The 17,543-nt window shown below is 35.9% G+C and overlaps 1 protein-coding gene across 1 annotated transcript; it reads left to right on the top strand.

The window, feature by feature from the left end:
* The first annotated feature begins 1,696 nt into the window (after nucleotides 1-1,696).
* On the top strand, nucleotides 1,697-5,775 carry LOC145010734 (uncharacterized). Its single transcript, XM_078969254.1, has 7 exons — nucleotides 1,697-2,267; nucleotides 2,893-3,411; nucleotides 3,511-3,621; nucleotides 3,726-3,848; nucleotides 4,399-4,446; nucleotides 4,552-4,982; nucleotides 5,054-5,775. Exons 1-7 carry the CDS (start codon nucleotides 1,733-1,735, stop codon nucleotides 5,666-5,668), a joined length of 2,382 nt encoding a protein of 793 aa, XP_078825380.1. The 5' UTR covers nucleotides 1,697-1,732; the 3' UTR covers nucleotides 5,669-5,775.
* The last annotated feature ends 11,768 nt before the right edge of the window (nucleotides 5,776-17,543 follow it).

Consider the following 17,543-nt stretch of genomic DNA (forward strand, 5'->3'; position numbering starts at 1 on the left):
AAAAAAAAAAAAAAAAAAAAAAAAACTCCACACGGGACCGGATGACAACCTATGCCGAGATATCTACCACGTCCATTTGAGGAGTCAATCGCAATTGATAAAGTAATAGTCTGCGAATAAGTAACGGATCGCCTGTCTGGACTGGTACATCCAACCAATGACCGAAGCTAGTCATCGTGAATTATTCATGACGTGATGCGTCTAAACGATGAAGCACTTGCAGTATAGTTTTACAAGACGCTTAAACCGATACAATAGCTATCATTCATTTGTTTGCATGCTGAAAATTAAATAATCAGTAAATATTAAAAAGCATATCATAAATAAAAAAATACTAAAAACTAAACACATACAATAATACTTAATCGATTTCTATATGTTAATTTCTATAAAATAGCAAAACAAACTTAATAATAACTTAATCAACTTGTTTTCCCTTTCTCTACCAGATTACAAAAGAGGGATAAATGAATAAAATAACAATTTACTTGTCTTTCTTATTAATGCATTATATTTTGTACTTGCTTTTTATATATATTTTGGTAGATTTTTTAAAGTTCAAATAGTGTAACGAGAAAAAAGATATTTGATCACAAAGCGAATTTCTAATTGGCATATAATTTCAAATTGTAGATCATATAAATGGCAACAACAATTTGTACAAGTTTTAACGAAATTTAATAATTATACAACTTATAATGAAATTTTTAAAAAAAATTTATGAAAACAATAGGTTCTTATGAAACCTATGATGTACAAGCAGCACAAAATGTGCATTACTTCACACCATAAGTTTTATTCTTCACACCATAGGTCCATAGGTTTCATATGGAGTCTACGATTTCCTCTTTTCTTGTTTTTCTTTTTATCAAAAATTAGCACATGTTTCTTAATAAATGAAGGTTTTTTTTACCACTTATCAATCTCTCATGAATTTTAACACTTATCATTTTGTGATAATTTTGAAATAAATATTATCCACTTGTCAATTTTTGATTTGTTTTAATTTTTAATTAAAGTCATATACATATATGTAAAGTATTAAATATTATATATATGATATTAAATTGTAATAAATACGTTTCTTTCTTTTTTATTTTTAAGTTGTACATTAAAAATATTTTATTTTTATACTTTAAGTTTAATTTTTTTTTTTTAAATCAACCCGTATAATATACGGGTCTCACACTTAGTTGCTCTTATATTTAAAAGTGTAGAAGCTAGCATAAAAAAAGTAAATAAAAAAAATGGAAATAGTAGGCTTTACGGTTTCCTTAGGGACTACAAAACAGTAGCTCGTTCTTATGAAATAGTAGTCTACTTGTCAACCCAATATTGTTGACCGTAGTCAACTTACTTGACCATAGGTTTCTCTAATAAGCTACCGTTTCTAAGGCTATTTTGGTATATTTTCTAATTTTTAGCTATAAAGTGAAAAGTGATCATGCAAAATAGCTATAAAATTTCTCTAAAATTATCATTTAAAACTAACACCTACATTATTATTTTTATTTTTAATAACATATATATTTTAAATCAATAATTGTTATTTTTAATAACATATACGGGGTGATTTTTGAAATTAATAATTGGAATGCACTCCAGTACTTTCTAATGCAAGGCCAAAATTTCATTATTGTTGATATGAAACAGGACCCACCATTAATTGTCAATGCTTCACATTTAGTAGTGCACAAGGCAATTTCAGCTTTGTGGCTTAAATAGTAGAAAGATGGAAGGAGCATTGACTGAAAGAAAAAAAGAAGATAGCAAGATGGCAAGCTCAAGCTCTAACGAGTCTAATCCATATGTGATGGTGGAAGTTGGAGAAGAATACCCATACCCCACACATGTTTGTGCCCCAAATCTTGTTACCTTGAAGTTGAGTTGTAGGGATGAGTATAGTATGTGGAAAACACAAATGCTATGTCTTTTAGGGAGTTATGGTATGTGTGGTTTCATCGATGGAACATTCTTCAAACCTAAAATCAGTGTTTGCGGAAAGGAGAAAGCGAGTGACCATCACACGCCGTGGGGAAAATCAGATGCCCTAGTCAAGAGTTGGATCTTTGGTTCTCTTTCTAAAGAAACACTCGGGTATGTTTTAAATCGTCTTACAGAAAAACTTCATCTACAGAGAAATGCATCTGATTTCAGTGCAAAAGATGTATGGGATGAACTGCAGACTATCTATGGTCCTGCTGCTCTTCTACAACTGCAGACCAAATATGGTCCGGCTCATGTTCTTCCACAAGAGCAAGTTGAAGGTACAGTCTCTTCTTTGCTTTTCCATATATCATTTAAGTTATTGATTTAAATAAATTGCTAAAACTAGATAATATATATATATATATATATATATATATATATATATATATATATATATATATATATATATATATATATATATTAAAGTTCTCAAGAAAATGAATACTAAACTTATCATTTTTTTTGGCAGAATTGTTCCCTGCATTTTCCTCCTCATTCTTTAACTATTTTGGCACTTTTAGTTCTTGCAATCAATATTTTTACACTTTTTAGGAACTTTTTAATATTTAAAGTTTGACCACAAATGTTTAACGGTTTGACAAATTTGATTCATTTTCTAAAAATTTGCTAATTCCTATCATTTTAATTCTTTAGCCGTTTTGACACTTCTGATCCTTGCAGTCAAAACTTTTACATTTTTTCATAAAAACATGAAAAAAACGATTCGGGGCAAAGCCCGAACTTTTCATACTTGCACTTTCTACGTCTTTCATATTTATCGATTCGGCAACAACAATGAAAACATTTGGCCCCGCGTAGCGGGGTAACCTTTCTAGTTATTATTATTATATGGATCTTATATATTTGAAATCCTTATACCTTTGTGTTAAAATGAAAATTTAGATGAACAAGATAAAAAAAGAGCAGAACTTCATCAAATCGTGTACCAGGCTACTGTAGCAGGGAAGTGGAATTTAGTTCATGTGATTTTGAAGACTGGACAAATTACAGTGATAGACAAGATCACCAATAATGAGAACACAGTACTCCATGTAGCAGTGGGTACTACCAAGAAGTCAGAACTCTTAGAGAAATTGTTGAAACTGATACCCGAAAACACACCAATAGATGTGCGGAATTCAGATGGAAGCACACTTCTTCATGTTGCTGCTATTGTTGGCAACACCGAAGCTGTTAATGTCTTGGTGGAAAAAAACCGAGATTTGTTGTTGGCCGTGGACAACGAGGGTCATACACCACTAGCCGTAGCTCTTTCTAATATGCATACAGAGACTTCTAATCAACTGTTGCTTCACATCAACGCTGAAAAGGAGAAGTTTTCCAGCTCAATTGGTGATGCTCTGTTTTCTGGCACAAGTGGTGATGACCTTTTAGTCACTGCTATTTCTTCTAAAGATTTTCGTAAGTGTATATTCTATTGGATTCAGATTAATCCAATAGTAAAACTAAAAAGCGTATCAACATAGATGGTAGTGTTAACTTTGGAGTATATATATGTAGGTTTGGCACGTAAGATGATGCGGAAGTACAAAGCGTTGCATGGTGACGCGGTAATGGTGGCTCTAGCTCAAAATTTCCCATGTGAACTCAGTATATTGGAAGAATATATAGGTTTGTTTATATGTATCTTGATACTCATGTTTCAATATTATACCTGCTAAATTTATTATAATTAAGGCCTCTCTAACGATGTACACTAATTTTGTATGTGGAAGGGACTTATATAATACTTTTCAGAGTAACCAGATTTCTGGAAACCTCGTTTAATTATATGGTTTTCAGATGTGTCCCGTTATGTGGTTCGTGGGTTGGAAAGATAATCCGCTTATTCTATACCGGTAGGTCATGAGCTAATATTTTGTTCAAGATTAAATTACACGAATGGTCCTTAGGGTACAGGGTAATTTGCATGTTTGGTCACTAACTTATTTTTTTAATTTGTGAGGTCCTTATTGTTTGTTTTTGTTACGCGCTTGGTCCCTGTCTTACCTAAAATATTACTTTGCCCTTGAAATTTTAATTTATTTAAATAAACACACTCCCAACCTCATCCCCTCATCTTACCTTACCTATCATACTAATTTTCCATATTTAAATAATACTCTTTTTTGGTAAGATAGGACCAACCGCGTAACAAAAACAAACAGTAAGGACCATATATGTAACAGAAACATATAGTAATGATCTTTCGAGTTAATAAAACTAAGTTAGGGACCAAATGCACAAGTTATACCAAACCATAAGGACCATTTGTGTAATTTACTCTTTGTTCAATAATTAATATTTTATATTGCACTCACAAATAACGTGTTTTAGAAACTTTTAATCATATGTTTCACTTTCCATATAACCACATGATTCTTACAAGCTTTCTATCATGTAATGCAGGAGCTGTTTGGATTGTTTTGCATTTCCCACCCATATTTAAGATTTTAGGTAAGATGAACAAAAAGCTAATTAACAACATCTCATAACCAAAAATGCAAGGAAGAAAAAAAAGTTATCTTTGTTTGAGATTCTCATTTGGGTCTATGTTTTCAGAGCGACCATTCATCAAAAAGAGAGTTCAAATTCATCAAGATGCTTACAGATTGTTAGTTGATGCATGTTCAAAGATAAAGTCATGCAAAGACTCCCGCTGCTACCATCACTATTACACGAATCCCATCTTTGAAGCCACAAGACTAGATGCATGTGTGGTTGTAAGCAGCATTATAAGTGAATTCCCAAATGCAGTTTGGAGTGTCAATGAAAATGGGCACAACTTTATTCAGTACGCCGTGATAAATCGCTCAGAAAAGGTTTACAACCTTTTGTATCAAATGAGTGAACATAAAAATATTTATAGAACGATCAAAGATTCCTTTGGAAATAACCTCTTGCATCTCGCGGGAAGATTGGCACCTGCCAATAAACTGAATCTTATATCGGGTGCTGCTTTACAAATACAACGTGAATTACAGTGGTTTAAGGTAGGCATAATCTCACATTCAAAATTATTTTGTGTAGCATATATATAGTTGACATATTTTTAATGTTGTAGGAAGTTGAAAGATTTGTGTGTCCTCTAAACGTCGTACAAAAAAACTCGTTTCACGAAACACCTCAAATGGTGTTTACAAGAGAACATAAAGAGTTGGTGATTGAGGGAGAAAAATGGATGAAGGCGACTGCAGAGTCTTACACAATTACAGCAGCATTGATCACCACCATTATGTTTGCAGCTGCTATTACAGTGCCAGGAGGAAACAATCAGGAAAAGGGAATTCCAATCTTTAGTCACGCAAAGGCCTTCACAATATTTGCGATATCAGATGCCATATCGTTATTTGCATCTGTAACTTCGTTGTTAATGTTTTTGTCGATTCTCACAGCACGTTTTGCTGAGCAGGATTTTCTTTTCAAGTTGCCTTCAAAGTTGATAATTGGGTTGGCAATGTTGTTCATCTCAACGACATCGATGGTAGTAGCTTTTGGTGCAACATTATACCTTGTATTTGGTCACGACAATTCACGGATTTTGACCCCGATAGCTGTATTCACATGCTTACCAATTACTGCTTTTGTAACCCTGCAGTTCCGTCTTGTCATAGACTTGATCAGCACTACATATGGTCTTAGTATTTTTGGAAAGAAAAGAAACAGTGTGTTGTATTAAAGCTTACGTCGTGTTTGTAGTATTTTTGGTAAGACAAGAAATTGAATGTGTATTAAATCTGTGTGCACAATAATAGAAAAAATAGATGTGAAAAGTGGTAGAAAATACATTCATTCCTTACTACAAGAAGGGCCTATAAGAGCATTGGGGTACACAAAAAGCCATTATTGGCTATGTGGCACCCTCATATCATAACATGATCATAACATCATGAAGACCATTTCCCCGTTGGTGTTATAACATATCTTGTTGGCGTTATAACATATTGAAACGGAAACATTGATTGGGTGCACATTTCATCTCTTTTTATTTTTCTTCCCTTAACCTTCTTTAAAGGTGTTATAACACCATGAACACCATTTCTCCCTTGGTGTTATAAGGTGTTATTGGTGGGTTTTGAGCACTACATCATTCCTATGGTGTACATGCAAACCCTAATAGTTGTGGATCTGGTTTGTCTAATGAACATGCAATTGATTATCAAAAGCCATAAACCCTAGATCTAACATATCATGAACTGAAATAAGGGTTTAGTAATTACATTTGATTGTTATATAACAATAACAATCAATTCCTTGCTTTGATTGGTTTCAGAAAGTTAGTGCCTCAAGTGTTGCACCTCTAATTGAGTCACAAACACCACTAAGCAACTGGATGAAGGTGAGAAGAGAGGGGAGGCAAAAAAAATAACCGAAAAACCTAAAGGAACATTTAGCTACGTTTTTGGGGCATAAGGGTCCTTTATATACATGTAGGCTATTAGGGTTTGCAACTAGGAAACCCTAATCTGACTGCTTAGGCCCTAAGCAGCCCATGGACTCCTTTAACATATCCCTTGGATGAATTCCTTATGGGCTTCCCATAGAATTCGTCCAACCTATATATTATTAGTTTGTAGCACCTGGTTCCCGGTACGTAAAATTTATCTTAGTATTTTTCATTTTTTTTAGCCTTGGACTCGGCGAGTTGGAGGTCCGACTCGCCGAGTAGAGACGAGATCCGGAACACCTTTAAGTTGGCGACTCGGTGAGTCCATATCCTGGACTCGGCGAGTCCCCGCTGTCTGATGAAACCCTAACTTCAAGGGTTTGCCCCCTATTTAAGCTAGCTTGTGCGGCCCAAGCTCGCCCCCTTTCACCCTCAGAGCGCCCTACATCAAACCCTAACTCGTTTCTTGTGAGATTGAAGTGATTAGAGTGATTCCTTGAAGATTTTAGGAGAAGAAGGTGAGTGGATCAAGAAGAGAAGAAGGAGACCAGATATCTTGGTGCTATTTCAGAGTTCTCTGAGGTATATCTCAGCTCCATTTTGTTTGTATGCTTAAAACCCCATTAGAGCATCTTTTGAGCTCTTCTTGAACCTTTTTCCAAGCTTGTGCATGAAGTAGAATTCATAATAGGTTGATTATCCACTAGAACTAGTCACGTTTGAGCTCCAGAAGCTCAGATCTATAACCTTTATGGGAGTAAATTGCTTGAATGTCCTTGATCTACCTTCTTAGCCCTTATTTCGCTTTTAATCCCCATTCTATGCAATTCTACACGTAAAGTTGGAAACTTTACGTGTAATCCATGCCCTAGAAACCCATATCTGTGAATGGCATGAGCTGGATTCAATAAAAATCGAGTGTATAGTAATTGCATGTGGACGACTCGGCGAGTCGTCCCTCGGACTCGGCGAATCGAGTCGCGAGTCCCCGAGTTTTCCCCCTTTTCGTGTTTGCAGGTTGCAGTAGTGAGTCCTAGGGTGTGACTCAGTGGGCTGGAAGCCAGACTCGGCGAGTCAATGCCATGACCCGGCGAGTTCAGGGCAATCTTCTTGCCTCAAGAACAGACTCGGCGAGTTCTTCATACAGCTCGGCGAGTCTCAGCATAAAGTGTTCTTCGGATGAAGAAGAACTCGGCGAGTTGTTCATACAACTCGGCGAGTAGGATGAAGGACTATTGGCCTTTAGCTTAGAAGGCAAACTCTTCGAGTCAATGCCAAACTCGACGAGTAGAGACGGGATAGTGGTCGGACAAAGGGTAAGGGGCTCGGCGAGTTGATAGGCCAACTCAGCGAGTTATGTCAACTGGAAGATGACTTTGACTTTAACTCATGGTTTGGTTAAGGGTAAATGGTCAGTTTACCCTGAGGTCGGTTAATAGTATTTGACTAAGTGTTTGGTGGGAATTGCAGCCGGAGGACTTCCGGAGCAGCAGCAACAGACAGACCATTCCCACACAGATCAGCAGCTACTACGAAGTGAGTTACCTTCCAGTAGAGGTGGGTCTACGGTCACAATGTCGGCCCACCAGTAGGAGTTGTATGTTAGATGATTGTCCTCGTGATATCATCTAGGTTTGCTACTACCTGATATGTTACATGCTGACATGATATGTATATGTGATAATCGTAGAGTTCGGTTGTTAGGACCGAAAGGTAGGTCAGACACCCCAGATATGTTTGATAGTATGCGATGATATGTTTATATGCTGGCATGATATGTGATAGTGGTAGTAGGAGGGGAATAGTCCCCAAGTTCGGTCGTTAGGACCGAAGGGTAGATCGGACACCCCAGATATGTCTGATAATATGTTATGTTATGATATATGTGACAGTAGCAGTAGGGGTGAAATAGTCCCCGAGGATCGGTTGTTAGGACCGATGGGTAGTCAGCACCCCAGAATGGCTTGACATGGGTAGTTAGTACCCCAGAATGGCTTGACACGGGTAGGTCGGCACCCCAGAATGGTCGTACCGGGTAGTCCGGGCACCCCAGAAATGCCTGGCAATATGTATAATATGTGATTGTATGGTATGTGGTATGATGGGGGAACTCACTAAACTTCGTGCTTACAGTTTTCAGTTTTGATTTCAGGTACCTCTTCTTCGAAGGGGAAAGAGCTAGCGCGGTAGCGGTACATCACACACATGCTCATATTCCGCATTATGATATCACCTGGGGATTTGTACTCTGACACGTTTCTGTTTTTATAAAAATGTTTTCAGACATGCAATATCTTTTGTGAAATGATATGATCGTTGAACGTTTTATTCCTAATGTTTTGGCTAAGCGTACGTTTTAAAAATGAATGTTTTGGCTCGTATTTTTGGGGTGTTACAAGTTGGTATCAGAGCCTTGGTTTGAGGGATTCGGACACGCCCTCGGGGGGTGTCTGAACTCAAATCAAGGGATTAAAAGCTTTTAAAGAAGAAAATATTTTCTGAAAAGCTAAGTAAAGAGTTTTAAAGAAGGAACGAAGTGTGTGATGTGCGCGACCGGCCGAGCTCAAGTAAGTATTACCCAATGTACCCATACAAGTTTATTTATGTTTATCAGTTCCTGTAGAACAGCATGCTAGAATAGGACTAAGGATCTAGGAGTGATGCCTTATGTGCCTGCTTTATGTGCTTCAGTATATGAAAAAGTTGCATGCTAGAATTGAGTAGACAGCAGTAGGATGGCATGTTTAGATTATGCCTGATAATACGAGTTTAGCATTGTATGCTAGTTCAGTTTTTCTGTACGAGGATAGAGTTGCTTGAGATTGTTTCCTTTTTATCCAAATGTTGTTTGATTTGTGCTATGTGGGCTTTGAGTGATGGGAGTTAGCTGTTAGGTGAATACGTTAAGGTCACATGTGATCAGGGTTGAATAATCTCAGAGTGTTGGATTTGACCCTATTGCGTAGCTCTTGTTTGAGTCCTAACCGTTGTAGGGATGAGTCCCTTAATCGAAGGATTATCCGAGCCTCGTCGCTTGTGATTGTATTCAGGTAATAACTAATTGGCATCACCAAGAGACCTTCAGCAGCTGAGGACTGGGTTAGGAGGAGTTAGATATTTCCTAGGGAAAGCCTTGGATAAGAGTAACAGTGATCAGTGGTAGTGAAAGGAACCTGGTAGAGTCAAGGCAGTCTTTGGTTGCAGGGATTTGTCAATGACGGCAACTAATTTTGGGGTTGAAGGTTTCTGTCGGGAATTCCTCCTTGGGTGCCAATCGTCGGTGGCACTGGTTTGAAGGTTGGGGGTGACCGGAGCTTCGAGGGTTCTTCAGCGGGATCGAAGGTTCGCAGGCTGGTGTTGACGACAACGAGCGGAGTGGTCCCAGTGGTTCTGATACGCTGGTTCATCGGTGGTTACAGTTTGATTGTAGATGGGCTAATTAGGGCCGCTAATGTGTTCGATCTAGTGATTGCTGTCAGTGTTGGGTTGTTGCTCAACGCGTGCTGGTCTACGTCCGACCTCCAAGGGAGAGCTGGACCAAGGTGGGGCCCATCGTAAGCCTTGTATTTTTCTGCCGATTGTTGAGTGTTGTATGAACTATGTAGGGCCCATTTTTTTTTTGTTTTTGTGTCGTTGTTGGGTGAAAACAAACATACACTAGGGGCCCTTATTGTAATTTTCATATCGAATCTGTAGGCTTATGAGCTGTAAACTGTAATTTCTTTTTGCACAAGGCATGTGTATTTTGTGTGCACCCCAACTATCTCCCTTTTTTTCTTTCTTTCTTTTGTGTTGGTCATGAATCGACAAAGATTAATATAGTTGGCCATTTGTTGGACCACATACAACACCTTGTCCAATGTACACATTGGATTACCCCTCTTTTTTTATACGTTTCATTTTTACATCATTTTCTACAGAACTCTTTTTTTATTTATCTTTCCTCTTTTTTTTTTTTTTTTTTCTTTTTTTTCTTTTTTTTTTTTTTTTTTTTTTTTTTTTTTTTGAAAACCATTTACTATAATGGTAATTAAAATGTAGGGGTAACTTTGAAGTGGGTTAAAAATAAATACATGGGGGGTGAAAAGCATACGAAAATACTCAGATGAGATTTCTGGAAGTTTAAGAAGATAAAAGGTTTATTTACTTTTACTTGAATGAGTTTGAAGTTCTTCAGTAAAATGCATGAACTGAAAGTGGGTTAAGACCCATCAAAACTTCTCCTCCCTTCTTTTTTTAGAAGGTTTTGTAAAGTGTACAAGCCCTACAACTATGTGTATAAATGGGTGTTACACCAAGCACAAAAATGCACAACTTGAGAAGGGTTTTCTGATAATTTATGAAGAAAAGATGAGGTAAAACTCATAAAAAGTTTCTTTCTTCTCATCTTGCTGAAAAACCCCAAAAATAAAAACAAAAACAGATCTAACAAATTATTTCCTTATAAAACTTTTTGTTTCTCTTCAGCTTGCTTGACAAGCTATCAACGCATGAACAAAGAAACAGGACAAATTTCCGTTTTCTTTTTCTAAACTTCTGAAGAGAAAACATCATAAATACAAACAATGGTGGAGTATAAACTCAAAAACTTGTAAAATTTTCTTTCCTCCCCAACTTGCTAAATGGTTCACTGAAAAGAAAACGAAGCTAATCTGAAAAGTCTTTACGAACTTGAAAAGTGTTTGAATGAACAAAAACTAGGGTAGATCTAAATACCTTGTCTTAAAACGAAACAAATCCATAGATCTGAACAAAAACACTAAGCAGATCAAGAGATCTAAACGAAAAACACTACAGATCTTGAGATATGAGCTTAAAGGTAACATAGATCTATAGATCTGAACTGAAAATGGAGTAGATCTTGGCAAGAGCCAAACGGATCTGAACAAATGATACTAGAAATTAACAGATCTGAGGAAACCTGAGATGAAACACATCAGATCTGAGGAAGAACGAGCTGGAAACCAACTGAGGCTTTTGACACTTGCTCGAGTCCGGGATGGCGCCAAATGATGGGACATGGACCTCCGGCGAGTCTCCTGGTCTTCTGCTGCGGTAGGGATCTGCTAGTCACAATCAGAGAGACGAGTTAGAGACACCCAAGGGACTGTGCCCCGGGAGCGGGCTCGGATGGTCAAGTTAGATCAGCTAGAAGGTCTGAGATGGTCCTCCATAGCTGGAGAGAACCATCTTGGTGCTGGTGGATGACGGCGGCGTGTGGCGGCTGAGCCACCCGGTCGGAGTATAGTGGTGGCTGAGCCATGGGGTAAGATCTAGGGAAGAGGGCCCCTCTCCACGGAGGAGGTACTATTCATTATATATGGGATAATTAGGTTAGACCTTGGGCCGGCCCAATTCAGGCCCAACTAGCAAGGAGTTGAGCAAGGCCGCCCGGAGGCACCGGGCGGGGCTGGTGGGCGCGCACCAGGAGAGGATGGCAAGGGAGCGCCAGGCGAGGGAGCGTTTGGCCGAGCCGGCAGGAGAGTCCCCAGCAGGGATGGCAAGGGAGTCCCCAGCAAGGTTGGCAAGGGAGCGCTAGGCAAGGCTGGCAGGAGCGCGCCAGGCCAAGCTGGCGCGCTAGAGCAGTCTAGGCCACGCTAGTGGACCATATCTCATCAGTCCCCGTGTTCGGTTGAGATAGACCGGAGGGTAGGTCGGCACCCTAGAATAGCCCAACATGGGTAAGTCAGCACGCTTGACATGGGTTGGTCAGCACCCCATAATGACTTGACATGAGATGGTCAGCACCCTAGAATGGCTTGACATGGGTAGGTCGGGCACCCTAGAATTGCCCGACAATATGTATGTGGTTTTAGTATGTGGTATGACGGGGGAAACTCACTAAGCTTTGTGCTTATAATTTTAGTTTTGGTTTCAGGTACCTCTTCGTCTAAGGGGAAGGAGCCGGCGGTGTAGCAACGCATCACACACCCATATGGTTTCCGCATGGAGCTTTCTGGGATTGTATTCTGATTTTCATTATTTTTGATGATATGGTTTTCAGACACGTTGTTATGGTTTTTATAAATTGATATGACATTGACAATGTTTGGTAAACTATGTTATGAATCTCTTAATTAAAAATGAAAATTTTGGCCTCGAAATTTGGGATGTTACATTCATTGACTCGAGTACAGATCCTCTACTTACGGTAGCTATCATTCGTTTGTTTGCATGCTAAAAATTAAATAATTCGTAAATATTAACAAACATATTATAAACCAAAATGTACTTAAAATTAAACACATATAATAATACTTAATCAATTTCTATACGTTAATTACTATAAAAAGCAAAACAGACTTAATAATTACTTAATCAATTTGTTTACCCTTTCTTTGCGAGATAATTAAAGAGGGATAAAGGAATAAGATAATAATTTACTTGTCTTTCTTATTAATATATTATACCATGAAATATCTATCGATTACACCCACGCATATTGCTTCTTATGTACATTACATTGCTATAAACGGTAGATTTTTCAAAACTCAATGGTGTAATGAGAAAAAATATATTTTATCACAAAGCGAATTTCCAATTGGCATAATTTTAAGTTGTAGATCATATAAATGGAAGTAACAATCTATACAAGTTATAACAAAATTCAATCATACAGTTTTATAATTATACCACTTATAATGATTTTTAAAAAAAATTACGAAAACAGTTAGTTATTCTGAAATCTACGATGTACAAGCAGTCAATGCATAAAATATGCATTAGTTGCTTGTATATCATAGGTTTTATATGAAGCCTACGAGTTCCCTTTTTTTTTTCGGTTTATATATATATATATATATATATATATATATATATATATATATATATATATATATATATATATATATATATATATATATATATATATATATATATATATATATATATATATATATATATATGGTCAGATTATTTTGTTTCTAGTAATTATTGTGTGACATAATGCACAGATCTGTACTATCGGATGAAATATAATTAAAGATCATGATTTCAAGGTCTATGATAGTCTATGCAGTTATCACGGTCAAAATTTCAATAGCGGTCACATGTCGCTATTTGAGATCGCGGTTATCGCGGTGGTATAGCGGTGATATAGCGTTTTTTTAATATTACGTATAATTTATAATTTTATATTATATTTATATAAAAGTTATATACATTTGATTATTAATACTATAAGTCTATATAGAATTAATATCATAAACCTAAAACTCATATAAAAACATAACATAATATTCTATTATGGTAATAGGGAAACTACGTAGTCTCAAAGTGTCAAATAGAGATTAATTGTATTGTCCATGTTCAATATCGGATTAGTAGGTCATGGTTGATATAAAGAGTTATGTACCAAGTTGTAGCCTCATAGGTTTTGTTCGATTTACAAAAAACATTAATGGAGTCCGACCATAGCAGCTGAAGTCGTTGTGAGTACAGAAAAAGATGAGAAAGAGAGTTGTCGATAGACGTAGTTGCTTTGAATGCTTTTAATTATGTTAGTTGTTTGGGCATTTTAAAATGAAAGTGTAGTGAGATCATTAAAACTAGTTTTTCATTGACAAAGTAACAAAATGACCCTAAATGTGAACAAAAATGGAATAGCGCCCATAGCGCCGCTATAGCGGTTATAGAAATAGTGGTGAATAGCGCCGCTAATAGCGGTACCGCGAAATGAAAACGCTAAGTTGAAAATAGCGGTTCCCGACCTCCGCAAAACGCTATAGCGCCGCTATAGCACGCAATTGATAGCTTAGATGATAGTACAATAGGGTAATATATACCATATAATCACACAAAATTCAGCATAAGGGCATTTTAGTCAATTGAGACGAATTTAAAAAAAGGAAAAGTCGAGATTTATAGGATAATTAATGATTTTGATTTAAAAATTTTGTTTTTTTTTTCAAATTAATTCAATTTCAAACGTAATTTGCTAGCATAAACCGATTTTATTCTATTAGAATGCTATTTTGTTAGAATGATATTCTATAATTCTAACAGAATGGTATACAACTATGAACATAATTTTATAAACACATAGACCAATAATTTTTAATGAATACAAATTTTATATAAGATGAAGTTTAATAGTTTAGAATAAGTAATTATATTCATTATTAAAGAATACAACTATGAACATACATTCATTCTTGAAATCTCTTCCAAAAAAAAAAATCGGCATTCTTGAAAGAATGCTCATTCACTTTCTTGTTTCGTTTCTAGATGTCTTGTGTATGTTTGAGACGAATTTAAAAAAGGAAAAGTCGAGATTTATGGGATAACTAATGATTTTGATTTAAAAATTTTGTTTTTTTTTCAAATTAATTCAATTTCAAACGTAATTTGCTAGCATAAAGCGATTTTATTCTATCAGAATGCTATTTTGTTAGAATGATATTCTATAATTCTAACAGAATGGTATACAACTATGAACATAATTTTATAAACACATATTATCAAGACCAATAATTTTTAATGAATACAAATTTTATATAAGACGAAGTTTAATAGTTTAGAATAAGTAAGTACATTCATTATTAAAGAATACAACTATGAACATACATTCATTCTTGAAATCTCTTGCAAAAAAATATCGGCATTCTTGAAAGAATCCTCATTCACTTTCTTGTTTCGTTTCTAGATGTCTTGTGTATGTTTGATCTCTAAGTCACTTCAAAATATGCTAGCATTCTATGAGATTGACATTTTGTGAGATTGATATTTTGTCAGAATTGTATTGCATTAGAATGATTTTATACAATGAGCTGCAAAAAGGAGATAAACTCGAGGATGGTAAGTGATCCCTAGGTAAAACTTGAAACATATGAAAAACATAAGAAACAAAATCATGTTAAAACTTCAGCCAATTGCAGTACAACCCTTGCAAAATCATTCTTATGTGATTTTATCATAATCAGTCTTATGTGATTATACCAGAAATACAATTCTGATAGAATCATTCTTATGTGATTCTCCAAGATTATAATACTCTCTACACATTATTCAATTAGAAGAATACATTAGATACAAAATATTCTTAAAGAGTGAAATAACTATTCTTAAAGAATGAAACAACTGGAGATAAGAATAAACACCCAATGATGAGGAAAGAAAGTCATGCTCACAGAATTAGCTTAATTATAAACCGAAAAGTATTTCATCAATCGATCAACAATTGGTCCATCTTTTGCGACAGTTAGAAGCTTGATTAGTGATATTTTAATTAAAGCAATACAACATACAATCGAATCAGTAGAATAATAGTGTATCTGTCATCATCTGTAGCAATTGAAGCTTGATTAGAATATATAGAATATTCAACACAGAACATAAAACATAAGTAAAAGTAGTTAGAATAACTAGTATACAACATACATTAGAATAAGTACAATAATTTGAAGTCAACATTTTATCAAACCAACATATTATATTTCATTCTAACAGAACTGGAATTCGTGATTCCATTCTGGCAGAATTACCCTCATCATATTAGATACTAAGACGATTTTGCTACTGCTTCTAATTGAAGATTATTCCTTTGGTGCTTGATATTCATAAGGAAGATAATAGATAAAATTTTCTCCAATGTCTTTTACAAATATCAAATCCTACAAGATAGAATACAAACATGATAAAGTAACTGTTTTATATGTTATCTAAAACTATTCTAAAATTCTATGTGCATGAAGTTGGATGACTTCACCATATGATTTTTTGATGTACTGGTAAAATTCAGGTTGGGCAAGTGAATCATTGACTGAAGACTTCACCATCTTTATACGATGGATCTCAAAAAATCAAGAATATAATATCAAATAGGTAAGTAAAATTAAGGAAAATAAAACACGTACATATAGTGTTAGAACCGCTTCCATGATAAAGCCCCTGAATGCAGCTCTAATGGGTTCACCAGTGGTTGAACAGATCGCAAGGAAGGGAGATCTAATCTCCGGTAGGTTTCCCTTGGTTCACTATCTCCGTCTCTGTCAGCCACCAATCATGGAAAGGAAAGGAATGGAGGCAACAGTGCTATCGTCAAGTGGCAGCGAAGGCTGCTCCTTCTATCCGACAACAATCACGCAGGGAGGGAAAGACTTCGGTCCTCTGTTGATCGGAGAATAAAGAAACACAAAAACAATCAGAAAATGGCCGATCGATGACTCTTAATCGATCGCAAGGAAGGGCTGCAATCGGTAGTGGGAAGTCGTTGATTTTCTTCTCTGTAGTGGTGATGTTCCAGGCAGGAAACGAAGGTGAAGGACTAGGTCAAATATATTTACTTTATTTCCTTAATTGCAAGATTTCAATTAAATGATTTCCTTAATTAAAAGTACAAAAGGTCCAAAATACCCTTTAATGATTTATTTAATTATTTATTATTTCTTGAATTCTCATTGATGCATTTTTGCTAGAAACATTTGAACCTAACTCTCTCTTTCTCTCTCTCTCTCTCTCTCAATTTCTCTCTCTCTCTCTCTCTCTCTCTATATATATATATATATATATATATATATATATATATATATATATATATCAAAAATTAAAACAATGTTATTATATTTCAAAGTGTAGAAGCTACAAACAAAAAAAAGTAACTATTTTTTTTTTTGAAATAGCAGGCTTCATAAGAATCCTACGATTTTTTTTCCCACCCAAAATAAACCCACAGTACTATATCTCGTACTAAAGAAGAAAAAATACGAAGAATCGGAGATATAGTTGGTTGCTGTTAGGAGCCTCTATTTAGAGAGTGTTTCCTCACACTACTAGAAAAAAGGCCTTTTACGACGCTCATTGCGCGTCGTAAAACGCTCAGACGACACGCAAATGCTTGTCAAGGAAGGCCCTGTCATAAAGAGAGACGACGCGCGGTTATGACACGCAATGCGTATCAAGGAAGGCCCTGTCATAAAGGAAGACGACACGCATTTGCGTGTCGCAACCTTATGACGCGCGTGTTTATGACACGCAATGCGTATCAAGGAAGCCCCTGTCAAGAAAGTGATGGGTTTTGGTCAGAAGAAATCCTATGTGCTCATACAAACCCTAATGCTTGGATCTAGGTTTCTCTATTGTACATGCTTTGAATCCAAGACTATAAACCCTAATTCTAGCATATAATTAATCATATTAATATGTAATTAGGTTTAAGATCATACCTTGA

Source organism: Lactuca saligna, chromosome 8, assembly GCF_052625555.1.
Source record: "Lactuca saligna cultivar CGN05327 chromosome 8, ASM5262555v1, whole genome shotgun sequence".
NCBI classification, from domain to species: Eukaryota; Viridiplantae; Streptophyta; class Magnoliopsida; order Asterales; family Asteraceae; genus Lactuca; species Lactuca saligna.

Excerpts from the sequence above, each read along its gene's own strand:
- LOC145010734 (XM_078969254.1), top strand. The coding sequence starts at position 1,733 with ATGGAAGGAGCATTGACTGAAAGAAAAAAAGAAGATAGCAAGATGGCA. Across the intron at positions 3,622-3,725 it reads TATATTGGAAGAATATATAG|GGACTTATATAATACTTTTC; the intron begins GTTTGTTTATAT and ends TGTATGTGGAAG. Across the intron at positions 4,983-5,053 it reads GTGAATTACAGTGGTTTAAG|GAAGTTGAAAGATTTGTGTG; the intron begins GTAGGCATAATC and ends TTAATGTTGTAG.